The 26,831-nt window shown below is 48.9% G+C and overlaps 10 protein-coding genes across 10 annotated transcripts; 3 read left to right on the top strand and 7 right to left on the bottom strand.

The window, feature by feature from the left end:
- Positions 1–1,900: 1,900 nt before the first annotated feature.
- Positions 1,901–2,334, top strand: N7446_009412 (uncharacterized protein; the record flags this gene model as incomplete). Its single annotated transcript, XM_058518157.1, has 2 exons — positions 1,901–1,942; positions 1,969–2,334. The coding sequence occupies 2 exons, from the start codon at positions 1,901–1,903 to the stop codon at positions 2,332–2,334; spliced, it is 408 nt and encodes a 135-aa protein (XP_058368945.1).
- Positions 2,335–2,706: 372 nt separating this feature from the next.
- On the bottom strand, positions 2,707–4,578 carry N7446_009411 (Zn(II)2Cys6 transcription factor; the record flags this gene model as incomplete). The annotated part of the gene is made up of 3 exons (XM_058518156.1): positions 3,723–4,578; positions 2,870–3,670; positions 2,707–2,820 (listed from the first exon to the last, which is right to left on the bottom strand). The coding sequence occupies exons 1-3, from the start codon at positions 4,518–4,520 to the stop codon at positions 2,707–2,709; spliced, it is 1,713 nt and encodes a 570-aa protein (XP_058368944.1). The 5' UTR covers positions 4,521–4,578.
- A 1,636-nt stretch (positions 4,579–6,214) lies between these two features.
- N7446_009410 (SDR family oxidoreductase) lies at positions 6,215–7,169 on the top strand (the record flags this gene model as incomplete). Its single annotated transcript, XM_058518155.1, has 4 exons — positions 6,215–6,260; positions 6,319–6,566; positions 6,642–6,845; positions 6,903–7,169. The coding sequence occupies 4 exons, from the start codon at positions 6,215–6,217 to the stop codon at positions 7,167–7,169; spliced, it is 765 nt and encodes a 254-aa protein (XP_058368943.1).
- Positions 7,170–7,594: 425 nt separating this feature from the next.
- N7446_009409 (uncharacterized protein) lies at positions 7,595–8,806 on the bottom strand. The gene is made up of 3 exons (XM_058518154.1): positions 8,680–8,806; positions 8,470–8,624; positions 7,595–8,416 (listed from the first exon to the last, which is right to left on the bottom strand). The coding sequence occupies exons 1-3, from the start codon at positions 8,789–8,791 to the stop codon at positions 7,634–7,636; spliced, it is 1,050 nt and encodes a 349-aa protein (XP_058368942.1). The 5' UTR covers positions 8,792–8,806; the 3' UTR covers positions 7,595–7,633.
- Positions 8,807–10,541: 1,735 nt separating this feature from the next.
- N7446_009408 (uncharacterized protein) lies at positions 10,542–11,317 on the bottom strand (the record flags this gene model as incomplete). Its single annotated transcript, XM_058518153.1, has 2 exons — positions 10,542–10,851; positions 10,911–11,317. Coding segments are annotated over 2 exons (717 nt in total), but the record flags the coding sequence as incomplete, so codon positions are not given.
- A 1,487-nt stretch (positions 11,318–12,804) lies between these two features.
- Positions 12,805–14,442, bottom strand: N7446_009407 (DUF1996 domain-containing protein; the record flags this gene model as incomplete). Its single annotated transcript, XM_058518152.1, has 3 exons — positions 12,805–14,011; positions 14,059–14,215; positions 14,268–14,442. The coding sequence occupies 3 exons, from the start codon at positions 14,440–14,442 to the stop codon at positions 12,805–12,807; spliced, it is 1,539 nt and encodes a 512-aa protein (XP_058368940.1).
- A 1,860-nt stretch (positions 14,443–16,302) lies between these two features.
- On the bottom strand, positions 16,303–18,327 carry N7446_009406 (uncharacterized protein; the record flags this gene model as incomplete). Its single annotated transcript, XM_058518151.1, has 3 exons — positions 16,303–17,668; positions 17,735–17,870; positions 17,958–18,327. 3 exons carry the CDS (start codon positions 18,325–18,327, stop codon positions 16,303–16,305), a joined length of 1,872 nt encoding a protein of 623 aa, XP_058368939.1.
- A 448-nt stretch (positions 18,328–18,775) lies between these two features.
- N7446_009405 (serine/threonine-protein phosphatase 2B catalytic subunit) lies at positions 18,776–20,693 on the bottom strand (the record flags this gene model as incomplete). Its single annotated transcript, XM_058518150.1, has 5 exons — positions 18,776–18,830; positions 18,884–19,803; positions 19,859–20,116; positions 20,171–20,502; positions 20,576–20,693. The coding sequence occupies 5 exons, from the start codon at positions 20,691–20,693 to the stop codon at positions 18,776–18,778; spliced, it is 1,683 nt and encodes a 560-aa protein (XP_058368938.1).
- A 2,479-nt stretch (positions 20,694–23,172) lies between these two features.
- Positions 23,173–23,640, bottom strand: N7446_009404 (uncharacterized protein; the record flags this gene model as incomplete). The annotated part of the gene is made up of 2 exons (XM_058518149.1): positions 23,173–23,360; positions 23,421–23,640. 2 exons carry the CDS (start codon positions 23,638–23,640, stop codon positions 23,173–23,175), a joined length of 408 nt encoding a protein of 135 aa, XP_058368937.1.
- Positions 23,641–26,163: 2,523 nt separating this feature from the next.
- Positions 26,164–26,758, top strand: N7446_009403 (uncharacterized protein; the record flags this gene model as incomplete). Its single annotated transcript, XM_058518148.1, has 2 exons — positions 26,164–26,179; positions 26,235–26,758. The coding sequence occupies 2 exons, from the start codon at positions 26,164–26,166 to the stop codon at positions 26,756–26,758; spliced, it is 540 nt and encodes a 179-aa protein (XP_058368936.1).
- Between the last annotated feature and the right edge of the window lie 73 nt (positions 26,759–26,831).

Genomic DNA, 26,831 nt, shown 5'->3' with positions numbered 1-26,831 from the left:
TACAAAATGCCCATTTCCGAGCAAAACTCCGAGTGGATGGTATGTGTTTGAGGAGTTTGACAATCTAAGAATGAAAGCTGACCTGCATACATAGGGACGAATCGTCAAGAACCCTTTGTGATCTTGAGTACAAGGTGAATCAAGAATGTTGTTTGACAAATCACCAACGACATGAGAGACTTGAGGGCGAGAAAGGAAAGGAGACAAGAACACCACCAGACTCAGGAGGCCGAAGAGCGCGTTCTTCTCTCTAGCTTGTGCTCCCGCTGGCATCTATCATATCCCTGCTTGGCTTACTACCAATTCAATAACGACCCGCTGGCATGCTCGCCTTGTGGCATCAAACATCTCCCCCAAAGACCTTAGGACTACTAACGGGGCAAACTTCATGCCAAATGCCTCAGAATGCCAGAGCAGAGGATGAAGCGACTGAAACGCGTCAGTTACTCTCATCTTGACCGAGGCCGAATGGAATCGTGTGCACCTTAGTATATTCATGCCATCCATTCAACAAGGCATCGCCATTTTCTAACGCTCAAACAGGACACGAGCGGTTGGGTGTTTGTCGTCGTGCACTTGATACCTAATTAAACCAGCACAAGACCTCGGTAGGCCTGTTGCTGTTTTCAGGAGCCAGCGTCAGACATTCTACCCCTTACTCTCATTTCGATAGAGGGTCATGCTCGACGCATTTCTGGACCTCTCAAAGCACCTTTGAATTTTCACACTCATCAAACCAATGGACAGCTTCATCAGAAGTGAATGAGAAGCTATTCTGCAGAACTTTTCTGCCGCATAACTCAAGTGACGCGTCACTGCCCCCCGTCTTACCCTAGACGATGCTGAGGGCCTCTGTGCCACAGGCGACATACTCCAGATCTCCGATTCTCTCATCGCTTATTACACCAAAGCAGGGACTAACCTCAGTTCATCCTGGGCTCTCCCTAACTGGAGTATTGCGCCTCCTATGCCTGCTATGAATAGCGAGAATTTTGAGCTGGTCATGGACAAGGCTGGAACACAGCACCAAGCCAATTACCCAGGCCGGAGACCGTATAGTCGTGAAATGAAGAGGATCGGATCGTCGCTACTGACTATGAGTCAGATTCACACGACCACAAGACAAGAATGAGTGAGCGGCCTCATCAAAGCCGGCGATTGTCATTGCGAAGTGTCATGAGCCAACCTTTTGTTAGCCCGGATATCCGTTGCCTGGTTCATTGTGTCCTCATGATGCGGGTTGGCTTTGTTCCATCCAATCAATGAGTACGAACCAGAAACATCCAGTCTACTTCACCTTCAAATATGGATAACGATCATGTCCCGGTGTACATCGCTGGGGCACGCAAATTCATCAAAAGCGGGGAGGGAGACAAGAGAGCCTCCTATCTGAACCTACACATCCAGGGATGATTATGGAAACTGCGAACTGGAGCGTGCGTGGTTGAGCTGGCATGTCACTGGAAAACGTGGAAGACGTGATGCACGGTAGACCACGCTGGTATCTGAAACAGAGCTTGTCAAGCTGTCGGACCACATTTTTTTAAACCGTGTGGTGACCAGGGTGAGAGGCATCGTCTGGCCAGACGACTCCATTCAAGACGGCGTAATCCGCCTGGACCAGTTAAAACCCTTCTTGTTTCGGGGTTGCAATGGCAATTTGGGAAACAATTCCCCTCACAATGGACAACAGAAGCAATGTCATGGACGGACTTTGACGGCTTCTTCAACGAGTTCCCTTCGGTGTACTAATTACATGGGGGAGGAGAGGAGAGCTTTCTAGCCAAGTTTCTTTCGACAATATGGGCTTGAACATCGCAGTCGATCCGAAAGCTGGACCAATTTAAGCTCACTGATTTGGTACCTAGTCAAGTACGATGTGTAGGGAGACTCAACAAACATGCCCCTCCCTGCAAATGGTCCGCCTGTCAGACGCATGCGTGTATATCATCTCCAAAATCATCACAGACAGACAACACGGGATTCTCTGGTCCTACAACCGCGAAGGAGATTGACAAGGTACGCCCAGACAGAGTCAATTACAGGTCCACGGTTGTGTGGCTTTTCGGAATACCGATCATCTCAGTTCGGTCATGGGTGGTGCTCACAGAACACGGCTCACTTCTTATAGACTGGATGAAGGAGCTCTGGCATCAAACGGTAGCTGTTGTGGAGGCTGTTATGGAGATGGTAGAGCATGAGGCCTGGAATATTGGCACCCCTACTGGCTATTCGTGTTCTCGGCGCCAAAAGTGCATGACGTGCGTTATTCCCGGCCGAGTTGGTATTTTGTCAGTGGACAAAGACGGAAAGGGCCTGCCATGCTGTGACTAGTGCAATGGGGGTATAGTATTTGACTATCAGTCTCGCATAAGTATTTTGATTCGAAATGATCGTGATTATGTTCTTGATTCGCTGCTTTCTTGATATGTTCGTTCGTCTATATACATTTTGTTGCACGGGAGTACAGTCGGAGGTGATCCATAGGGAAATAATAAACAATTTGAAGAGTCATGGCGTGGGGTATCTTAACGTTGATAATAGTAGGAGATATGTCGTTCAAGAAAGAAGTGGCGACAGGGTTAATAAAATGCACTTGGGCGGCTGTTGAGGAAGTATGGAAGTCCCTGATCCGTTGCAGAACCATGAGAATAGCAGAGGGACTGGATGTCGAAATATAAGACGGAGAATATCGGGATCAAGTTCTCAGGGAAGAAGAATGTTCGGCTGGACTTCATCCAATGTCTTGATCCAGCCATCTGGAAAGGAGCGTCGCTTGAGCCAGATGTCTTCTAGGACCTCGAGGCCTTTATCAACATTCTAATACACCATTAGCATTGATTCAGCCTTCGACGAAAACCAAACACACCTTAAAACCGAATCGTTTCAACTCATGCATAGTCTGGCGCACATATTTCTGCTCATCTTCATTGCGAGTCTCCTGCCCAGCAATGAAAAGCGGCCACAAAACAGCCAACTGCCCAACACCCTTAGATAGCCTGCAAATCAACATGACAATGCGGCTAACTAACATATCCAAATAGGTGTAATCAGTAATCCAACGAACACGGCCAGCCCCAGCAATCTGGTGCAGATAGACGAAAGTCGCCTTCTCATATGCTTCAATACACCCAGCATACTCTAGAACATCGGGATACGGATATTCAGCAATACTCTCATCATCCAGATCACCCACCAGCTGCAAAGAGACGGGCGTCTCCGCCCGCCACATCACAAGCTGATTGAAGATATCTTTGTACATCATGTCAGACTGGTCATTCGTCATCCACGTCTTCTTATCTTGTGCGAATGTGCTAATCGTCGCCTGGATTTCCATCAGGCTGGACCACGCTTCTCGTAGTTCAACCAGACGTGGGTTATCCGGTATTGTGGTGGATAGGCTCGGGGTACCGAGGTTATATTCCCACCCTCCTCCCATGGTCTTCCAATAACTACCTCTGACCACTGTGCCACCTGGCGTTGCACACGCGCCAGCCACGTCGAGGTAGGAGAGTAAAGAAACGAGGAATGAGCGGAGTGGGTGGTTTGTGTCAGCAACGCGTTGGACTTCGCGTCTTGAATCTCCGGTATTTGGGTAGAAAAGTAGATTGTAGATCTCGCGCGCGCCTTTGAGATGTACAGCCCAATTCTGGTGCTGGGAGTCCATCATCTAGTAATATGTTAGTACATGACGGGAATTATCCACAGAGTATAGCTCGAACCTCGAATAGACATAACAACAAGCACGTGGCGAAATCAGTCAGACCTAGCTGCTGGCTGGGATCTACGTATCGAGCACGGAATCCCTTCACCACGGTCCCGTATTTCCCCATCGCTTGTTGAAAATGTTTGTTCCGCTGTGTTCCTGTTGCTGTATTCGCAAGGTGTAATGCGCCCAATGCCTGCATGGCATTTATCATTGTCGGCGATGACCGAGCAAAGTCCGGGAAATATGCGCGGTATGGGTTGACGGTGTTGGGGTTGTCATAGATGATCAGAAGGGTGGAGACCTGATCGATGAAGTGTGTTAAGTATCGTTCGTCGGCGCGCTGGATAGACATGGCGATGCTGGTCGACGTGACGGGCTCCTGGAAGCGAAACTTGGTCCGCGGTGCAGTCACGGTGGGTGAGACGACCACAGCTTCGCAAGCCATCTCACACCCATCTCCCCCGTCTGCTGACGGAGATACTGTAGATGTGTCGCTCGACCCAGACTCCGGGCTGGGTATTGAGGTGTTCGTAATCTTCTTCCGTCGTGTCGGTGCCGATGGCTCTGGCGGGGATTCTGAGGTAGGCCCATAGACCTTGAAGGTCATCCTTCCCTGAGCCCCATCACATTCGCGTCCCAAGCGCACACAATTATTGCAAACCGGGGATGCCTCATCGCAGCGGACGTGACGGCGGCGGCATGTTGAACAGCCGGTGAAGCCTCGGTGGTGCCAGCGGCGCACTCGTTTTCGTTCGGTCGGTGTTTCCGTATCTGGTGTATCTGGAGTCATGGGAGTCATGGGAGCCACCATGCGTATCTGAGTCGAAGGTGACGCCAGACATGAGCGAATTGGTGGAAAAGTCGACAAGGCTCCGATGGAGCGGGGCGGAAAACAGGGGCACCTTGATCGGCACTCCCCACTGCCTTTCCTCTTCTATCCCCGCGCTTTGGCATCCTTCACGCTTAGACGCCTCTTCCTTGGGGGCTGAAAAGCCTGCTTGGTTATGGCTTGTTTTGATCTATACTCTTCTACGCCATTGAGGCTGACAATTGTCCCAAGATCTACTCTCACTAGTCAGGCGAGACCCAGGGACCTATATCCCTTGGGAGTTGGGATGTGTACTTGACATCTGCTACTTATTTAGCCCCAGTTACAGGACGTCATCGTAGGCTGAGAGCTCAATGAGGAGAAAGACAAGCTTGGCGACAGATTGCAGTTAGGGTGCAATATGCTAGATCAGTGGAAGGAACAGACCATCTGACATACTCCAAGGATCCAGCAAGCTACTTATCGGAAACCGATTGTATGGATCAGGGTCCAATATCGGACAAGGCAGCAGTATAGAGACCCGTGGGGGCCGTAAGGATTTTATTCACGTCCGAACACCGACAGTTACTGATGCAATAGTCCGTTTCATCTTCGGAGCCTTGTGTCAACGCGCAAGATGACAAGATGGACCATGGCCCGCTTTTGCAAACCTTCCGATAGCAGAGGTGAATGGCGGAAACAACCCGAGCACATCTTGCTATGTTAAGTTTAGTATGGATCTATAGCACGCACTGTAAAGATCTCGGCCAACGAAATAGAACCTGTGATATCTCAACGAACTGCAGGACCCAGAATACAATATGATAAGCGGGTGGCGTAAAAGAAACGCTAAAATAGTAGCGTTGTTCATATTGGGGGCTGTTTTTGATATCAACCTAAAACTGGAACTGTTTCTAGAAGAGCACAACCAACGATAATGCTAAATATGAGGCGACCGCCTATACATGTATGTATCTTGCCATTAACTTAAAACTGACTGCTGCTTTTACTTTGAATCGCAATGATCATCGACAGCAAGTGGACCCCAAACTATGAGCGGAACTTTGCATTGGCGATCCTCGCCAGATGTGTTCTCTTGCATTTTATCGTGTACTTTCGCTTTCTGCCGTGTTTTATTAATTTAATTATAAAGCAACAGGGGTGATAATTTGTAATTGCAATGAACAAATCAATAGAGTGAGCCGAAACTTAGTTTTCATAGATGCTGGGTCCTCCGTAAAGTCTTTATCTGGTTCAATGTGCCCAGGGGACTTGGGAATAGCTTCACAATGATCCGTACTGGATTGGATTAAGTATCGCAGAAAGTGTTGCCCTTTAATGGAGGAAATTCGCTTTAAACCTGAGTTTATATCAAGTGGGTATCCATGGATAGTTATATAGAGCTGATAACAATCGATTCTTCTCTGTTTTGCAGTGTGCGCTCAGGTGCAGCCATTAAATAGGCACTATAGTATCCCATTTCGCCTGACGATCAAAGATAAACAAGTAGGTCAAGAGCAATGAAGCCTGCATGGGACAAGTCACTGCGGGGAAGCCCTCGGATTTCACTCCGACCTCCAAAATTGCTACCGAAACCCCTCTTTGACAGCCCCCTGAACATCGTTAAGCAGACTTATCTCTCTAGATATCTCTGACAATCTCCAGTTTACTTCCAGTCAACACAAAAGCCACACACAATGTCCCAAGGTACAAGGCTCCAAGGCAAAGTTGCCATCGTCACCGGTAAGCAAACCACCCCCGCACCGTAGCCAACTCCCATCTAATACATCAATCTCGATAGGAGGAGGCTCAGGTTTCGGCGCAGCAATCGCCAGACGCTTCGGCGAAGAAGGCGCCAAAGTAATCGTCACGGACATCAACGTTGAAGGCGGCGAAGGAGTCGCCGCACTGAACCCCTCCAATCTTATCTTCCAGCGTATGGATGTTACCCAGGAGGGCGACTGGAAAGCGGTTTTGGAATTGGCGTTCTCAAAATTTGGGCGACTCGACGCGCTGGTGAATAATGCGGGCACTACCTATCGGAACAAGGTCGGTTATTGAGAACACATTAAGTGCATTACATATACAAGGACCTGTTTGCTGATTATTTGACTCTTATGATAGCCTACAGCAGAGGTCACAGATGCGGAGTGGGAGCGCGTGTTCAATGTTAACGTGAAGAGCATTTATCTCGCCACGAAGACTGTCATGCCACGCTTCATCGAGCAAGGCTCGGGCGGTTCAGTGATTAACATTTCATCTACTGGTGCGAGTCGGCCGCGGCCTGGGTTGGTGTGGTACAATGCATCCAAGGGGGCAGTTACCAACGTAAGTTTGTGATTGTTCTTTTGTCTCCGAGAAATTACTAATGTCTTGTCGCTTTAGGCCACTAAAGGTCTCGCAGCGGAGTATGGTCCACACAATATCCGAGTCAACAGCGTTGCTCCTCTCCTTTCTGGTACTGGGCTCTTCTCTATGTTCACGGGTATGGAGGACACTCCCGAGAACAGAGAGAAGTTTATTGGAAATGTGCCGCTGGGTCGCCTTACTGAGGCTGATGATATTGCTAACATGTGTCTTTATTTGGCTAGCGATGAGGGTCGATTTATCAATGGTACTGAGATGGTTGTTGATGGTGGAAAGTGTGTTTGAAGATTGCCATATCTCAGTCTTAATATACATTTACCTTACCCAGCAGAAACGTGGGGTAAAAGTAGATACATCGCTCGCGTGCCCTCACCAGCATCGGATTCCTATACATTAAGAGTAACGATGTCCTCTAGCAGCCATATCAGACCTGCAAGAAATCTCTCCCTATATTATTCGCGCGGAAACAAAGTACCAATTGCTGCTCAGGCGATGTCGTTAGAGGCATCTGAGGGTTCTGGTCTTGATTCTAGTTTTCTGAAAGGGAAAACTATACATAGGATGTGTCGCAGCTACGGACTAAGACTCGGAGTCGTCGAGACATGTAGAACGGAAGTTTAATGCGTTGTCTTTTGAGGTTATATCAACGATGATATTTGAAGAGATTGACTAAGCTCAAAGATTTCATATGTTCATATCCAAATCATATACCCGACTTTTGATTTATCGACAATCAAACAGACCCAAATTTAAAACCGTCTCGTCTCGACAGCAGGCGCATTCCCAAGAGCAGCCTCAATCTTCTCAACAACCTCCTCAGTTAACAACTCCACAACCCCCAAAGCCCGAATATTATCAGTAACCTGCTGCGGCCTCGAAGCACCAGTAATCATAGACGAAATATTAGGATTCTTCAAAACCCAAGCAAGAGCCAATTGCGCCGGCGAAACGCCCAGCGCCTCAGCAACAGGCTTCAACGCCGCAACCTGATCAAGCTGCCGCTGCCAAGTATCATCCCCAACAGTCTTCTTCAAATTCTGCACATACCCATCCTTCGACTCAGCCAACCGCGACCCCTCAGGCGGCGCAGAGACATCATTATACTTCCCCGTCAAAACCCCACCCTTCAACGGCGACCAAATAGTCAATCCAAGCCCATGCGCCTCGTATAACCAGCGGTATTCCTTCTCGACGCGCTCGCGCACGAGCAGGTTATACTGCGGTTGTTCGACGACTGGACCGATGAGTCCGAGTCTATCAGCGATGCGCCAGGCGTCGGAGATCTCGCTGGCGGACCACTCTGATGTGCCCCAGTAGAACGTTTTGCCGTTGTTGATGAGGTAGTTGAAGGCGCGGACGATTTCTTCCATGGGCGTGTCGCGGTCTGGGCGATGCGCGAAGACAATGTCCACGTAAGGGAGATCCAGTCTTTGGAGCGAGAGGTTCATGCCTTCGATGATGTGCTTGCGTGAGAGGCCGTTGTTGTTGAGAGGTTTATCTGGGTTGGCGCTGTTGGCTTTGCCCCAGTAAAGCTGTGAGGTGTGAGTGCTTTGCGTGAGATGGATGCTTGGTTTGGGATATGTACCTTGGTCGAGATTACCAGGTCATTCTGCTTCCAGCCGAACTTCTTGATCGCTTGTCCGAGGACAATCTCGCCCTGGCCGCCTGAGTATCCTTCGGCTGTGTCGAAGAAGTTGACGCCGGCATCGTAGGCGACCTTCATGCATTCAAGGGCAGTTTCTGTACTTGATTAATCTCAATCGACAGTAACAATAGAATTCCTCTGCAAGCATACCATTTCCGACATGACCGCCATAAGTAAGCCAGCTTCCCAGCGAAATAACAGAGACCTTCAGCCCAGTCCGGCCGAGGAAGCGATATTGCATTTCAGGCAGAGTGTCCGACATGATGAGAGAATAAAGTAGAGTTAAGTTTGTAGGACGACTTCATGCGGGGAGAACCCTCTCTTTATGACGAAACAGACACGGGCCGATGCGGGGCTCCGGGGTTAAGACGGCATTCGGAGCTTTCTTTGCTTTCCCCCATTTCCCGCTTTGGGACGCCGATGGTGGGCTTGGACCTTTGTGACGCCAGAAATATGGGGCATGGCGCGTTTAGGCTAATTGCATTTGGTGCAGTTGGAAATGCTTGACCAAGTGTGGCTTAGTTAGCGGCGTAGAAAGCGAATCATAGAGAGGGCCACGTGGGGGTTTCCTAGCTGGGTAGTCTTTATATCACTCAGGCTCAGACGTCAAGGGGGCGCAATTCCTAGTGGGAATGTAGCCATTGGAAAGCAGTAATTGGATTCATTTGCAATCACGGGCAATTCTAATCTTACGGAATGGCGGGTGCAAGAAGAGAAGATAGAATAGCATAAGAGCGGTGTGAGATGTGAAGCAATATTTCTCTATTGCGCGCTAATGCTACAACGCGACTGTCAACAATCTACGTGCTGCATGCATGATGCTGCATTGATGCATGTAGCTAAAGAGACAATATGTGGGGCATCACGTGTTTGATATGGATGGAGCCCTACTTTCCTAATCGGGATGACAAACATCACCTTATGATCAAGTTTAACCCTTACTCTTCTTAACAGCTCTCTTCTAGTCTAGTTGTAACACGTGACTTTCATTGTATTTGGGCTACGGTTGTTACAGCGAGGATACGGGTGATTCTGTCTAGGACCGTTTGCATGATGGCAATTTCAACCTTGACACTGTTTATCAACGAACACTAGGAATCGTCACCTAGGTACCTCCGAGGGGAGTTGCCTCCTTTTCCCCCCATCTTATCCTTTTTTTTGGCGTTCCTTTCCGGTCTTCCTGATGCAGATGGTAGCGATGCCGATAGCCACTGCAGCCGTTACCGTGTCTGCCTGCCTGACAACCATCATTGATATTGCGATACTCAGGATCAACCCCACGACTTCCTTGCCTTATTTTTCTACTACAGCCGTATATTGGCATCGTGTTTGCGTCTGCCTCATGCCAATATGATGACAGGCATGATACTTGCATCCCGGCCGTTCAAAGCATAACATTAGCTCAACCCAGCTTTCAAAAATAGACGAGCTGTCTAAGGCTTCTCTTAATTAATATTAAAGGGACCCTTGTCGTGACTTCCACCATGATTTGACCTGCAAATAAAATTGGTCTGGCAAAGATATTGTTCCCCAGAATGTCTTCATAAGAAAGATCCATGTTTTGCCTGCGACTTATGGAGTTACATGGTCGTCTTATCCCTACTTTACCTTGGCCATGCGTCTTTCGATTCTGTCTACAAGGGTGGAATGATAATCGGGATTGTCAAATATTTGGGTCCATTACCTGAAGAGTTTAAGGGCCTTGACGGTTTTCTAAAGCCTTCCATTCTCGGTATGATCAAGGTCAGACTCTCTGCCATGTATCATACACCTACGAGACATGAGCAATATAACCAATTTCTCTAATGCGCAGCATTTCAAATCATTAGAAGTATTGATATCTGGGGCAATTATCTAATATCATCACCTAGACGCTATTGGCATTAGGGTTAGAGGAACAACCAAAGATCAACCATAAACAGACTAGAACTTGAATTTAGCCACACAACCCATTACCCTGTTAAATAAAGCCAAGCCACCCTAACCAATCCTCATTACAAATACCTGAAAATTCAAAACTCACACCCAGTAGGAACAGCACCCTGATACTCAGGATAAACAGGCGTCTGCCCCGCATAAGCACATTTACAGAAATTAGTCTCCATAGGAATACCAGAGCAGATTCTCGCAGGTGCAGTGACACAGTAATCATTAAACGAGACCGAGGTCGTCATGCCTGGTGGACAGTAGCTGGATGGCATGCAGAAGGAATCGTAGGTAGTTGAGCCTTCGAGGAGGGCCATGCTGTACCACTGATCTTCGGCGCAGGAGCAGGAGACAGCTTTGGTCACGGAAAACCAGTTAGAGGTTTCATTTCCTGGCCTTTTCTCTGGCGAGGCGAATAATTGAAAAGAGATGAAGACCCGAGAAAAAGAAAATACGCACCACTTATGATAGTCGACTGTCCTCCAGCAAGCGTCCCATCGTATAGGGTTGACGTAGCATACGCAAGCGCACCATTCGAACACTCAGTCGTGATCCACGCTGCATTAAGCGGGAAACAGGTTGATTGTTCCATGCAGTGGTCTGGATGCCAAACTGACGGGAAGAAACCCTGTGGGCATTTGATTGGAGGCTCTGGTCTCGAACAGTAGGATACTGGTATTCCTAGTGTGCAGTCAGTTGTGTAGATGGCGAGTTGTCCATCTGAGCAGCGGAGCGCTACGGCTGGAGTTATTATCGCTGGAGTTGCGTAAGCTGTGACCGTGCCGGTTTGTTGGGGGAATGCTATGGCGGCGGAGAGGAAGAGGGAGAGTAAGATGAAGACTTGGCCGGTGAGGTACAGGGTGCTAGATATTCTTGTGTATAGAATATAATGTTGTAATTGAGGTAGATATTAGGTGCAAAGGCTGTGATCTGGCTCGATTTCTTCAGCAGCGAGCGGCGATTGAGTCGCTTCTTATATCGCCCGAAATGCAGCTCCAGCACCAGCACAGCTAGATTAGTCTTTTCTAAAGACTAATAAAGTTCAAAAGATCTCAGCCTTGCCAATGCAAGCCCAACACACTCTTGATAGGGACAAAGCAACACTTACTAATAACCCCCAGCACATCAGAAACGCAGATAGCTCAGCTCATACCACCTCATGGTCGAGACTGTATGTAACCATTTGGTAAACAGAGTCATGAGCTCCTTGCTCTTGCTCAAATACGTCACAATAGCATAGGCCTAGCTAACCGGAAGCCAGAAAACATAGTAGCTAAGACCCAATTCCAAGACAAGGAATCCTTATTGGGGAAATCAACACTCTGAGAATAGTTTGCGCTGGTGTGTAGCGTAGTCAGGAAATCTACTACGGTCATCCCAGCTCGGTGAGATGTCACTTGTGGGTGATAACGTTAGCTGCGTAGTGGTACGTAGTGCTCTCAGACGGAAAAGGTACCGAAGGAGAGATTCGGCTCGTATGTTGCGCAGTAGAAATGAGTGTGTTACACTGCGGTAGGCACAGATAAGAGACAGTGCCTTGAAATGACTGCGACGCTGGCTGTTGCTTGATGAGGTGGATGTTGGCTGATCCCAGGAACCAGTTGGAATGTTGGATGCTGTCAATCACTGTCCTGGTCTAGATCATCTTTAGCTCGTTCTGTTTTGGATATTGTGCTTGTCTGGCTTTTTTTCGAGTCATGTTTGGGTCTCATCGGTCCTACGGGGTTCATTGCACATGTCACACAGTGAATGTACCCGCTTTCGTCGTTGCCTACACAAATATGGTGAGGTTGATGCTGCTTTTGTATGGGGGTGCACTGAGACATTCTCGATATGATGGGTTTGGGACGAAACATTTGGTGGTGTTTCAGTAGTGGGAGGTCTGTTTGGCTGAGACATACGGATTGGTGTCGTCCTATCTATCATTTTGGTGGAGCAGCATTTTCTATACTTATAGGATTAGAGTTATAATGTTAATGTGAGGCAATATAGAGAAATAGAGAGTAACTGATGATCAGAAAACGAAATCAAGATGCGATCAAAGCTTGAAAAGAGCTTGTATCTTCTACGTAGGCTTGATTGTATTGACTAATGCAGTCCATTTGCGTACCAGGACGCATTTAAATTTTATCACGAGAACGACAGTATGGCCATAGCACACCCTCCCCGCCTGACTGGAAGATGTCCAACAATCAGAAAATCATATACACGAATCAAAGCTCCTGGGTACAGTCCAGCAAGTACGGGGTCCAACTTGGCCAAGAAGCTGGGTTATATCCTGTTGGTTAAAGTAACTGGGAAAGTCACGCGCTGCGTCCGTTTCCCACTATATCTTGAACAACATGTTTCTTAGAACTTGTTGTGCAGGTGACCATGACGGTGGAGATGTCTGCGTGCGTGGGTAGCGGGCTGCTCCTGTTCTACAGAGTCCGCCTCCGCAGTATCCCTCTTCACGTAGGAAACGGCTGTGGAGGTCTCAATGACGGTTGTGGTTGCAGTGGACAAAGTGCGGGTGCTGCCCGTGGTGGTTGCATACGGGGCACCGTTCTCATCGATCAGGACAATAATATCCCGCTGAAGATAAATAATCTCCTCGGTGATGGGGTCGAGAACAATAGATGCCGTGGGGGTCGGTGTGGGCGTGGGGGTCGACGTGGAAGTAGAAGTCGAAGTAATTGCCGGGGCTTCAGCGGTGGCGGTATGGGCAATATTGAGATTGCCGAACAAGTCGCCCGTATCGATTGTGATACCCAGAGAGATGGAGGGCACTGCCAGCGACGGAAGAATGCCTGCAGCTGTTGTGGTAGCCGAAGAGTCCATATCCATCGAAGCGTAGGCTGGGCCCCATTCGATACCCATTGAGCCTGGCAATCCGTTGGCATACATGAAGACGTTTTCGTCTTTAAGCACAGAGGGAACTTCAAACTCGCATTGGCGCTGCTTATTTTCTGTCTGGATGTCGAAGATTTCGCAATCGTCAATCAGACCTGTCTCGCTTGTGCAAGTGTCAACAGCCTTCTGCAGCACACCGTCGTCCCAGGCGTGGATGAAATCGCCGTGGTACCCGTATCCAGTGGGATCACCGTTGGCCAGCGCGAAGTACCCGTCAACGTCCTTGAAAGCATATGTATTCCAGATTGTCTCGTAGAAGAGTGATACAAGTCGAGTTTCGTATCCCTCGGGGCAGGTACCGTCCATAACCAGAGATGGATACGCAACGTGGGACTTGTGGTCATCGGAATCGACATCCTTACCATTCCAGCAGGATGGGAACATCAGCTCGAACCGAACGCCGTCCGTGCAGTGCTCGTCGAGGTAGGTTTTGTTCGGCATGAAGTGACGGTAAAGGGATGCTTCGGCGGTTGTTTGATAATTCAAGCAGTTGAATCCAATAGCCTTCTGACGCAAAGCGGCCTGCGAGGCTTGAGCACCAGTCCACGAGGACTTGGGAGGGTCGGGAACTGGCCAGGTGAAGTTACGCTGGAAGGCATCACCGGCCAGCATGCGGAAATCATTCGGGAACGCGGTGACATTCTCTCCATAGAGGAGGTAGTAGCTGGTGATGTATTAGCAATAATCATACAATGTGTTAAATAAACTCACGCAAGCATGCCTCCAACCTCCTCAACCAGCTCGGCACTGCCATTGGTATGCATAAAGTATAGAGCTGGGGTCCAATATGCCGACTTATCCTGCGTCACAGCGCAAGACGTGCAGCTAGAGCCCAAAAGAGAATTCTGGTCAGAACTCATACCGAAGCCTATACATGATTAATTATCTGTGGAACACCTTCGAGACTTCAATATACTTACTTCCACCACCGTGAACCGAATGCACATGAGAAGAGACTTTCCCCGGGTCCACAAGGGGATCCAGCCGCGCGACACCAGTTCGCCCACGGCAAGGAAGACGCCAGAATGCAGTTGCATAAGAGGGAAAGAGAGTGAAGCAAGCCATCAAGATGGCCGTCAGTCGGATGTCCTGCATGCTGTGAATGAAAAAGCCGCGTCCACGGGCTCAACTATGGAGAGAAAGAACGAATGAATAGATCTCAGGGTTATAATTTCAAATGCGCGACTCGCCAGGAGCACCGAATCAATCGGTTAGGCGTGATAAAAGAGAGGCAGTCGGAGTGTTGTTGTCGGAGGCTAAGCAATATGTCAGTCAACAGGTCCCACCTGGGCGCGTGTTCTTTTTCAAAAGCCAGGACAGCAAGCGCAGGCGCCTCATGTTGCAGACAGGAGATTCCAGGTGGCCAATCATTCGTCATTTGAACGATATAAAATGGGGAGATCGATGGGGATGCTCCCTTCCCGCGAAGGAATGGTCCCTTGCATGCTTTCCCTTTATTCCGTAGGGATGGCAGCGTCGCGAATGAAAAAGCCCTAGAGCATGTAACTTACGGATTGAGCGCGTTCTCCTTGACGTCAACAAACAAACAGGATCGTCGTTTGAAGCCTTGATCGGGATGTTACTCCCTATAGCCCTGGAGGGGTCAGCACCAACTCGATGCCTTTCATACTTGTCATTTTTCGATAAACTCACTGTGGTTATTGAAATTCCCAGGTGAAAGTAAATTTTAAAGAAAGACACAGCCTGTAAACAGACAAAAGATCGGAATGAACGAGCGACAGACCCTGAGATAGGGCAAAAGATGGAAGGCGCCGAAGTCGACCGTGAAAAGGGCTGAAGCTACAGACAAGGCGGAGGAGGGGGATCAAGTACTGTAATCCAGTGGCACCCCCTTAGTTGAGCATTGTTCATAAGAGAGGGCCCTGAATTTAATGACCTGGCCAATCCCTCGATATCCTGGATATTAGGTAGGGCTTCTCGGCGACCCGTAAACGCCAGATCAATTGCCCGAGCACCATAGCCAAACCTATAGCGATTGGGTGTTCATCCGAAATTAAAATGAGCAGTGAATAGGAGGGCGAACTATAAAACCGCCAAGGCGAGTGGATTATTACGGTGGAGGAATGATATGAAACGAACGTCGTGTTCTTAGACTAAAAGAGCCTAACAGAGGGCTAATGCACTAGCACAACGTCCATCGTCTCGGGGTGGCCCACGCTGAGTCTCGGGATTGGACCGCACGGCGCATCATGAAACGACTCCATAGATTAACGTAACCCCTGTCTGATAATGAGTCTTCTGATATGAGCGTAGGCGAGATTACATGTTTATTTATTATTATGGATGATATATTTTCAAGCAATAAGTATATATTTCATCCACCTATAAGACAATGGACATCTATATCATGCTGTATGAAAGCCGTGCACCAGTCAAAACGGAATCTTCACTAGCTCAGACAGTAGTCGTTTGAGGCAGTCTTGGGCATCTTACCTATTTCTGCAATGATCAGATCTTATACCCCAGCCCGATGTCTCAGATCTTGCATACAGTATATCCGCGGTGAAACGACCATGTCGGATGTGCGAAGCTTGACACTATCTAACTTTCCGGCACTTGTTCTGTATAGGACCTCATGTGGACCTTTAATTAAAATGGCCGTGGAGCTCGTGCTTCAATGTGACTTGATCCGTTTTGTTTCTTGTTCTCGGGGTTGGTCGAACTACAGTGGGGAGGAGCAGACTTCGTCCTGGCCGATTGTTTCAGACCCGATGAGACAGATCTTGGAGACTTACTTATAGAACAGGCCATGTTCAGCATAGAAGAAACACGAGCGGGAAATGTGCAAGACACATTCTGGAGACTAGGATCAATGAGGACGGGTCCAGTGAGCCAAGGAACTTGAACAATTATGATACATAGCGGAGTAGATGTAGCTCTCGGTGTCTATTCTAAGAAGGCAATACATATACAGTAAGCTGTACGACAAGCCAGTCAAGCCTTCACCTCATCCAAAGCCTTCTTCGCGCGCGCAACACTCTCCCGTGCACGAGGATCCGACAACTCTTGGACAGACTTGCCACCGTCCCGCACAATCTTTCGAAGAGCGACCTCAGTTTCCCGCAGAGCAGTACGTCCTTCTTCGCGGACCTCCTCTTCCCAGAAGGTACGGGCACTATCCCATCTCTTCTGCTGGCGGCGCACAGAGTAGATCAGACCAACCGCGGCAAGAGTACATGACTCATATACCGAGGCGGACGGCACAGCCACGTACGTTAGAGCGGACAGAGCGGACGTCAGAGTTGTAGTGGAGACACTGAAAAGGACCAGACTCTGAGCAAGGGCTTGGAGGGAGGGGACGGTGGTGGTGAGGAGCTTAGTGCGTAGGTTGGAGATTTGGGTTGGCCAGGGAGCCGAAACGGGCTCAGCAGGGACAGGGGCTGTGGTTGACTTGGGGGTTGAAGTCGGTTCTTCCAGCAGGCCGGCCTGCTGGTATTTGCCTGCGGTCCAGATGACTTCCCGCTCGGCGCGGAGGAGGAACTGCTTCTCGAGGATCTCGGAGGTGACCATGCCCACATCGTCGACCCGCCAGAAGAGCTTCCACCACGCGAGGCCCCGCCAGCGCGGACTGGCCAGACCGGCTTCGAGAGAACTGCGTAGCTCAGAGTGAGCGCGCTCTGCCCAGGTTGTGATTCCTTCATCGAGCTGGGAGCGGAGCTCTTCAGGAGCTATGCCGGCGGTCTGGTCTTGGAGCGCCTTGGCATCCCGGACGAGCACGCTAGCCTCGGCGGAGTCGAGGATAGACTCCACTAGAGGAACCAAGGCTGGGTTCAATTTGTCCTGAGTTGATGCTTCCGAGGAGCTTGCAAGCCAGTCGATGAGCGGCTGCACACCACTACCATTCCATCCACGTTCGTAGTCTCCGGCATTTTGGACGGAGTCGCGGAATCTGTCTAAGGCCGTGCTGGCACGTTCAATATCCACCAGAGTAAGTCGGTCGTTGTTGGATTTTTGATCTGCCAAGGCGAGTTCAATAGCACCGCGCACGGAAGCGAGCTCATGCTTCAGGTCTGACCGGCCCATCATTGTGCTATAAGCCAGTAGGCCATCCACCCCGCTTCCGCAGACGATACTGCGGTGCACAGGATACCGAACAACATTATGCCGACCGGAGTGCGATGACTGAATGGTCACAGTTGGAACGAGGAAGGTGTCGGCGTGGAGCGTAGCGGCATTGGGGTCAGGCTCGGAGCCGATCGTGCTGACCAGGATTTCCAGGTTTCCGTTCCTGAGAATGGGCGAGGGCACTGATATTGTCGGTAGCAAATCATTGGGGATAGATTCTGAGATTTCGCCATATCTACATAGTTAATTTCGAGTCAGTATAGACTGTGACGGACACATAAAAGACGGAAGTTATACATACCTAATCAACAGCCCTCGCGATGAGTCGGCATTGTATGAGTCTAGAATGTCTTCCCAAGTTTCCCGCGGTGTTAATGGGTCTGCAAGTAGTAGTCTAACGAGTTTGCGGGCACAGGTCGCATCATTCAATCCGAGGACTACATTTAGACTCAAATCAGTACCGCGCTTTTTCAAGAAACACCCAATGCCCAAAAGAACAAGGCTATAAACAAGCAGAAACTCACCAGCAACACGAATAAGTGGCGTCTCAGACTCCAATCCCCGTAGCGCAAACTGCAGCCTACTAAGATTCACCTGCTCAAGCGCCGCATCCTTGACTCCTTCCAGGGCAGTGTAGAGCTCCTTGAACCGGGGCGGAACAGATTTCGCAGTAATGACAGACGATGTGTTGAATGGCCGAGGAGTCGACGCTGTGATTATGTTCTGGGGCCGACTGCTTCGACGCAATGTGTCGGTTTTGTCAATGCTGCGACCGCTGGCGCGTGTTGATAATATGCGGCGCCAAATCGCGCACGACGGACAATAGAAAACAGAGTTACTGTCCAGCGAGCGCGACAGGCTCTTTGTGAGCGCGCTGCGCATTCTGGGGGCCATTGAGGCGTGTGACGAGCGGGCAATTCTGAAGCTCGATGGATGAACTTGAGCGGAAGTGGACGCGGGATCGGGGCTTGGCAGTCATGTCTCGGAACCCTCTGTTTACCAGTTTATGCTCTGTCTATGCTCCAATATTCGAAGGTTTCGACAGCCTAGTAGATTGTTTCATATGATACTGATGTAAATTACCTTACAGATATTCGTATTTACAAATTCCTACGAATCCCAAGATCAAACAAGAAAAAGCATACATGTTAAACTGGACTGTCCTTTATGATCGCTAGTATTGTGATTCACGGGTTGATCGCCTGGCAAGAGGTAGGATCAAGCAGATAGATAGGGTATCGTATCGATCGTGTCGGGGCAGAAAGGCGTGTGCGCTGGAGGACAGGAAGAAGAAATGCATAGATCGTGTCATAATATCAACTCAACCACATCCAGGGCCATCTCAAGCATCCTTGGGAGGATCCCGTGGGCGACGACTAGGACGCGAGCCAGCAGACCTGTGAACCTCAATTAGTTTCTGAATGAATTATGATCAGTCGTTCAAACTCACATGCTGATTCGCCGGGCAACAGTAGCCAGTCCAGCATCATTGGCAGCCTCGTGCTCAGCACGCTCCAAAGCCACACGGCGGCTCTCCTCGCTCTTCTGGAAGACTTCTTCCTGGCTAGGAGGCAAGCGCTCATTCTGAATATCAACCTTACGGGCATCCTCGAAGTTGTGGATGGCCTGCTTGATGCCTTCTGCACCCAGCATGAGAGTTCCAGCAGGAAGACGACCGCCAGCCGCCGTCTTCAGCTCAGTGACACTCTCGGATTGTTCACGAAGGACCTGGAAGACACGAGAGAGACGGCCAATGGCAAGAATCTTGTTTTTGATGGCGCGTCTCTTGAACTCGGTGGATTCGGGATCGTTTGATACAGGAGAGGTAATCGAGGCGCTGTCCTCGGGGGGAGACACTTCGGAGGTGGGAGTATCGTCCTCCAATTCCTCCTTCGAGCAGGTGTTGAGAATGGCAATGAGCATATCGGTAATCTTCTCACCAACGAACGGCAGGGACCAGGTGAAAACATCCATGAAGTTGGGAAGCCAGTATGGGTGAGGAGTGCAGTTGAATTGGCGAATGTTCATCACGTTGTTCTCATATTTGAGGACGGCCGCCTTGTTGTTGTAAACGTCCAAATAGTTGGGAGCACTAAATATGGTCATAACACTGGGGAAGCCAGTGGTGCGCGTCTTCCGGTACATGCGGTATCCGGCATCCTGAGCCTCGTGCGCTCTAATAATGGAAAGCAGGTTGTTCTTCTCCAGGAACGCACATGCAGCTGGATAAGAGAAAAAGTAGGAGCATCCGCGAACACTGTTATGAATAAAGAAATCGCCTGTTTTTTCTTGGCCGAATTCCTCCAGAGGATCGGCCCAGAGGATATCACACATAAGTCCGTGGGTCGGGGGTTCCCGGAATCGGTCGATCTGCAGTTGACTTTAGTACCTAGTATCGCCTGTATACAGATATGGTAGTACTTACGGACTTGATGTCCTCAAGAGTGTGAAGCTCCGGGCTGAGACCACCGTGAATACAGAGGAACTGCTTGTTCATGACAGCCGCCAGCGGCAGCGAACAGAAGGACTCAATGCATGCCTCATAAATCCGCTCACTATACTTGTGCTTGCACTCCAACTTGAAAGTGAAGTAGTCCGTAAGGTGACGACATTCGTGGTTACCCCGCAGAAGCCAAAGCGAATCGGGATACCAGATCTTCAATGCCCAGAGATACAGCACACACTGCGAGAGAATGTCAGAATCCATTTAGCTCGGATGGGACATCTGATAACGCACCTCGATACTGAAATAGCCTCGATCGACGTAATCGCCCAAAAACAGATATCTTGTCTCCGAAGGGTCACCGCCAACCTCGAACAGCTTCATCAGATCGTAGTATTGGCCGTGAACATCACCACACACTGTAATGGGCGCATCCATTTCGAGCAGATTGGGCTCTGATCGCAGAACCTGAGTACCGGCATGGATAATCCATAGCGCCTGTTCTTCAGAGAGACGGCCTTCGCGGTAGAGGTGCTGCTTGAGGTACTGGAGGTTGGGCTTGGAGGGATCCTCGGGGGACCAAAACATATCATCTGGGGGAGTGCTTAAGGCGGGCGCTTGGACCTCTGAGGGCACGAAATACCGTCAGTGATCAGATTGCAACTTTGGAATGTCGTGAAGCGACCGAGACCGCATTACCTTTGACCACTCGTTCCATTGTCGAGACCTGCGTGCTGTCCTCCATGGTGTGCAATGTGAAGTCGATCTCCGGGACCGGCTTCTTTTCGTGCACCGCGCGTGCGATAGCCTTATCCATTTTGGCTGATTTTGACGTGTCGTTGATATCTGAAGGGTTCGGAGTAAAGGGGGGGGGGGGTTTGAAACCGCGCGGAGATGTGGCGGGGTGAGTTCAGGGCGGGATGAAGCTCCCACGGATGGAAGAGGATTATCGGATCAGTAGAGTCAGTTGGGGTGGAAAAGGTGCCGGGTGTCTAGGAAAAAGCAGAGCCCACAGTGGGAGAAGTGTGTGTTTTGGGGAAGTGTGAAGGGAAAAAGAGAAACAAATTGGATAAGCGGCTTCTGGGCCGCTGCTAACTCGGTGGACCACCAACGATCGGTCGATGTACAAAATCCGATCTTTCTTTCCGAGACTTTGGATCTCGCTAGATGCGTAGGTCAAAGTAGGACTGGAGATCGAAATCCAGCTCAGCTGAACCTCGGAGCCTCAATGTCAGATTGGATGCCTAAGGCAGCAATGATCCCTTAGTTGCGTGATGGCCGTTCCCCATTCCCCACGCCCAGGGCTATCAGCTTCCCCCGATTTCAAAGACATTTGGTCTCTTTTGTCTGATATAGTTATATAGCTGTCAGCCAATTCATTTCTCTTTTCTTCAAACTCGAAGTTGCATCTCCACTATGTTGATTGTGGCAAACTAGGCCTAATATGCCTAGATCGCTCAGGTATGCAGGATTGATGATCTGCATAAAGCGAAAATTCTTCATACCTGCAGCTATTACTGTGAGCTACCTTAAATACTGTTGGGCTTATCTGAGAAGAGCATACCGACATTCCATCCAAGCTTGGGCACAAGTCTATGTTAAGAACAAGTCCGCAAGAGGGGATAAAGTTACTCTAGGAGTACCCAACACATTAGTACCTGTGACTTGGGAACTTGCACACCAGACCAGCTTGTAACCCAATGGATTGAGATAGATCAACTACAATTCCCTCATGCTTCCCCATAAAATGCCGGAGAATGAAACACATGCTCTGTTCGTATTGACGACTTTCCCCGATGGAACTGAACCCCCACTTTTCTCTTGATCTCTGGGGTCAACTGGGGATAACTGGGGAACACAATGACACAACCATCACCAAATCATATTCGAGGGTTGCATTGCTTCTTTGTGGCGGTTGAGGAATACGATACAGAAAAGGTACTTCGTAGTCTAATGGATGCTATACATTGGTCAATCCAGACTATATACTCTGTCGACTATTCTCACCATTAAGCCTTCACACCTTGATAGTACTAACATCACCACCCCCGAGGACAGAATGTGCAGAATTCCATGGATAGCACTGCAGCTGGCTTCCTCATTGATCTTTGGGGTCAACGCGTACACCATTCCTTGTATCTATCAGTCGGATAAATGTGGCTCTACCCTGGCGACGATGTATGGTACGTGGACCTGTTTGGTCAACATGGCAATCTAAAGTATCCTACATCAAATGGTTTCCAATCAACTGACCACACGCTATGGATAGGTTACTCTGTTTCTGAGTTGATTGCTGCCGTCAACAAGACATCCTCGATCCCACAGCTATCTATGGCTCAGCTCTTTCAGGTCATATACCGGTGTGAGGATATCAACGGCGGCCTCGTTGGCAATAGTCTGTGCATTGATGGATGTATCCCGGCAAATAATGCTACTCGTGATGATCAATGCCAACTCTCCGGGGGCCCCGGAACTACCACTACAGTCACGGTTACTACTGCCGCTCCAGTCTCCTGCTACTCGAAATGCCTGACATTTTGTTACGGAGGCAATTGCTCAACCTGTATGGACACGATACATCCGCCTACTATGACTCCGTTTTTGAGATTTTGATCAAGGATGATGTGACTCAACGCACACCTAGTTGGTCTGGTGAGAGCGTGTTCTGTGAAGAACCAACCTTATTTCGAATGGCCTATAGTTGCTTAGTGTACTCTGCAAGTTACCATTTTTTTTCTGCTGTTGTTAAAACGCCATTATGTCACTCGTTTTAATCCACTGGCATTAAAGTCTCTAATAATCGTGCCAACTACTACTCATCATGTCATCTTATATGTCCGACCCGATCGTTGTCATCAAAGCCGAATAGCTAAGAGCAAAAGAAAGAAAAGAAGGAACAGAAGAAAAAAAGAAGAGGCAGACAGACAAAATGAAGGTAGTTTCTTAGGTATCATGTATAGGCAATCTAACACCTACAGAGATAAATAACTGCTCATGAAAAAAAGTCTACGCCAGTGAAGACGAATCTGTTAAATTTACCAGCTTAAGCCACAATAACTCATCATAGAATTTGACTAGCAGCGAATGAATACCTGAAAGCCCTACTAAGCTGAGGGGACCAACAGCCCATACTTATACATAGGACAGTAAGGGAGTATGTGCTGGGCTCATCCTATGAGCGAAGAAAAGAATAAATCCTCAACAATTCATGCCATCCCCCTGTCAAGCCGAGTGCAGCCAAGTGCGGCCCAGCAAATCTCTTTCGTCACAGACGTAAAGAGTGCGTGACATTACGCTTACAAGATGCACTGGTCGTTACGAGAACCGGGCTTTGAGTCACAGCCAGCGAAGCAGTAAGAATTTCCAGTAATGGCGCCCAGGATATCGGTGCAGTGGAACAGGCTCTGGGAAAGCTGGGCAGTGGTCAGTGCAGGGATGGAGCCGGTGTCGTTCACAGCGGCAGTGAGCTGGGCCGTGGTGTAGGCTGTTCAAACAGGTAACAATTAGTATATTTGGCATTCCTTGCGTATCAATTATTGCTTACTGAAGGGCGCAGCAAGTAGCACGGAGCCGCACTTGAATGACTGGTATTCACAGTTGGCAGCTTGTTGAGCAGAAGCTCCAGCCAAGAGGAGGCCCAGGGCAATGGTGGTTTGGGAAAGCATATTGATGAACCGAGGGGCTGTTTGAATGATTAAAAGTGTCTTGATAGCAGACTGTCCTGGGAAGAAGAAAAACTGGTAATTCTCGGCGAGTATGGGCATATTTATATGTTTTATCGTATTTCTTGAATAAAAGGACTCCAGCTCATCGCCTTTCTGTTTAGGCTTTCGGTATCTATTCATCAGCTACCGATGAGAATCATGAGAGTGAAGCAAAATGAAGGATACGTCAAGTCTCATGTCACCCCTCAACTGGGAATGATTCGACAACAGGTTCATCTCGGCATGAACTGGTAGTAACCCTCCTTTAAAATTAACGCCCGATCCTTGAGGTGGCTCAACAAGAGCCATTAAGTTCGATATAAGTTTAACATGGCATGTATGGACTAAACAATCCAAGCACCGACTGGCCGACAGATGAAGGTAATTGCCAGGTTCTTCAGATGATGCCCAAAGGAAAATTAAGTTCAATATAAGCTTAGGTATGGCACGTCTAGAACGGCCTAGGCACCAAATAACGAAGGCTGTGACACCAGAACGGATATTTTTTCCTTAGGCCAACACATCTCGGCGTAGTACAGGCTGATCAAACCCAATAATGTGTTGCGCGCGGTGTTCACTTGTAGCTTGAAGTCCGTTTCTAACCCCCGAGAGCAAGTCTTGTAGCATGATCTACGGGCAACGGCCCTCAACTTTGCTTTCATGGCGAGCGTCCGCTGTTTTAGTTCGTAGGATTTGTTGTTGGTATTGATGCACGGAGGGCCCCTACAAAGAAGAGAAGGAGACGAAGATGATGAATCTCTATGGAGGAGCAGCAGACTAAATACAACAGCGGAGAGGAGTGTGTAAACAGTGCCACTGATGAAGTATTGGACAGATTCTTCACAAAAGCCTCGAAGCGACGATACCGTTTCATACATTGTTTTCACCTCTTTGTTGCGAATTTCCGAGTACGTCGGGTTGTATCTGTTTATATAAGTTGGGGTATGAAAGGACTTATGGCCTATGTCTATACCTAGGTAGTCCTATGGACTGGTTAGGGCAAGCAAAAAAGGCCTGATTCCTGGGGTAATCATGCCATTTCCCGTTAAGAAAAAGGTAGTGCTCATTTGGACGTCACAATAATAATTACTACTCATTCCAGTTTATAGTATATCCCTGCACAGTCAACGCCCATCTTGTGATGCTGACCACCCGACGAGATCGTGACAACCTCAACCACGCAGTGCAAGTACACCCGTTCTTGGTCATGTTACTGCCAATCTATGAGCCTGGAGGTAAGTAAGTCACGTTCCACCAAGGATGTCTTGCCTTAGACGGGCTAGCCAGGCTTGGTTTGTGCCTGTATTTGGATGGTCGTTGGTGAATGGGGTCTGTTTCATTGCCCAGCGTTTGCAGTATATTTGGGATAAGTGCTATCTTTCCACCATCGAATGACTGCTGTGATGTATTTGTCAGATCGGCTTGATTTGAGGGATCATATCCTGGAAGCACTACTATAGGTAGCTTGACGAGATCGGCAGTGCGAAAGCAATGAGACTCGACCCGGCCCCTTTGCCTGCTGCGACCTTCATCGTAGCACCTTCTGAGAACTGCTCAATCTGAAGCAGCTCCAATCCCGATTTGGTAGTCACGAACTTGGATTTCATGATTTTGATATCTGACATAGTCGATTCGATCGTCAGCAATTTTCCTTCTGATTATATCCACTGCGCAGTAAAATCGCTGGGTTTTATCATTTCTCCTTTACGGCGATAGAGCAAGCAGCATTCGTCTCAGGATGATCATCTACACCCATAATCCGAGTCTTTGCTTTTGGGATAGTGTTGATTGCGAATGCGGCCATAGATTAGCTAATTTTCGTATTTCAATACGGCCAATCTGAGACTTAGCTGCATGTTCTTTGTTCAAATCCGGTTTCAATCCCCTAGCCTTATTAGAAAGTTCTCATTCCTTTTGAATCATGAAATTTTCTATCTTCCTTTGGTTCAAATATCTCTACCAGAGCACTTATCTCTTCCAACTTGCCAATCATGGCCTACACCGGTGCCAAAAAGCCACTAGTCGTGAAGCAGAAGCCATTGCACCTAGTCATCGCGAGCTTACCACGTACTGGAACAGCTTGTATGTACAACTTATCTCAAGGTTGCACTTCTAACAGCCCTATCCGTCTGCATAGCACTATACTTGGCTTTACAAGAGTTAGGAGATACTCCATGGCATATGAATCAACAATCCAAAACACATGTACGACAAAGCTGAGCCTGGGTTGGCAAGCATTGACTCTGGTTCTCAGTGGCCTTTCATGATTTGTTGCACCTTTTGTCGTTGGTTGGTAGTTCGTAAATTCGCGGTTCTTATAGTTGCCGCGATTGTTCGAGTGTTGCCGGTGTATAAAGGAACAGATAAAATATGAGCCAAGAACATCAATGATAGACCTAATGGGAGTCATTCAAATTCCCTGCTGGATATCTAAGAATTTATATCGCTTTAGTAGATTAAATTTGAATGTTAATAGCTTTCAACCCTAAAACCCTGCGGTGCTTACGTTTCTCCCCGCCATCATCTCCGGGCCATCTCCGCTACTCCGCATTTCCAACTTCAACAACCCGACCTGGCTTCACTATGTACGACTCATATCGTAAGTCTCTCTGGGATTTCTCTCTCACAAATCCTTGAGATATCTAATCAAACAGGCCCCCATCCTCTCCTCGCCCAGGTCCCACTGACCGTCTCCCCCTTCATCAACCTCCCCACCTCCGTCACACTCCCATACACATACAAATCCGTCTCCTCGATCCTCCCACCATCAGTAACAGTCGACCCGAGCAACCCCGATGGCAAAGCGCGCTATGTTGTCTCCTCCAGTGGCGAGCACGCAGCACACCCAGACGACATCCTCGCCGCGTGTCAATCCCTCGAACAACACCTAAACAAGACGCGCAGCGACGCCGACCAGGCCATCAAAGCGTGGAAAGAGTCCATTCAACAACGTGAACTGGCCGAGAAGAGACGTGTGGCGCCTGGGTGGCTTGATCGCGAGGAGAAGTTGCTTCAGCCTAGTCGCGCCAGTACCTCTCCCGGTACTCAGGGTGAGGCTCAGCCGAGCTTGCTGGATAGCTCTACCCCTGACCAGGGCTCTTCTCAGATGCCTACTATGGTGCCGCATGATGAGGGGGAGGAGCTGGATAGAGCGTTTGGTAGTTTGGGTGTGAAATGATCTTGAGAGGTGTTGCAAGTAACTGCTTTGTTTCATTCGCCCCTAATTGTGGAGGATCTGGGAAATGTTGCTC

This window comes from Penicillium canescens (genome assembly GCF_028828765.1).
Source record: "Penicillium canescens strain IBT 15451 chromosome Unknown utg000006l_segment0_segment0, whole genome shotgun sequence".
Taxonomy (NCBI): Eukaryota; Fungi; Ascomycota; class Eurotiomycetes; order Eurotiales; family Aspergillaceae; genus Penicillium; species Penicillium canescens.
Note: the sequence above shows the minus strand (reverse complement) of the source record. Positions and strands in the feature narration are given on the sequence as shown.

Coding starts and splice junctions, on each gene's coding strand:
- N7446_009409 (XM_058518154.1), bottom strand. CDS start 8,791: ATGTCGGACACTCTGCCTGAAATGCAATATCGCTTCCTCGGCCGGACT. Junction 8,625..8,679: donor TGGCGGTCATGTCGGAAATG/GTATGCTTGCAG, acceptor AATCAAGTACAG/AAACTGCCCTTGAATGCATG. Junction 8,417..8,469: donor ACCTGGTAATCTCGACCAAG/GTACATATCCCA, acceptor CACACCTCACAG/CTTTACTGGGGCAAAGCCAA.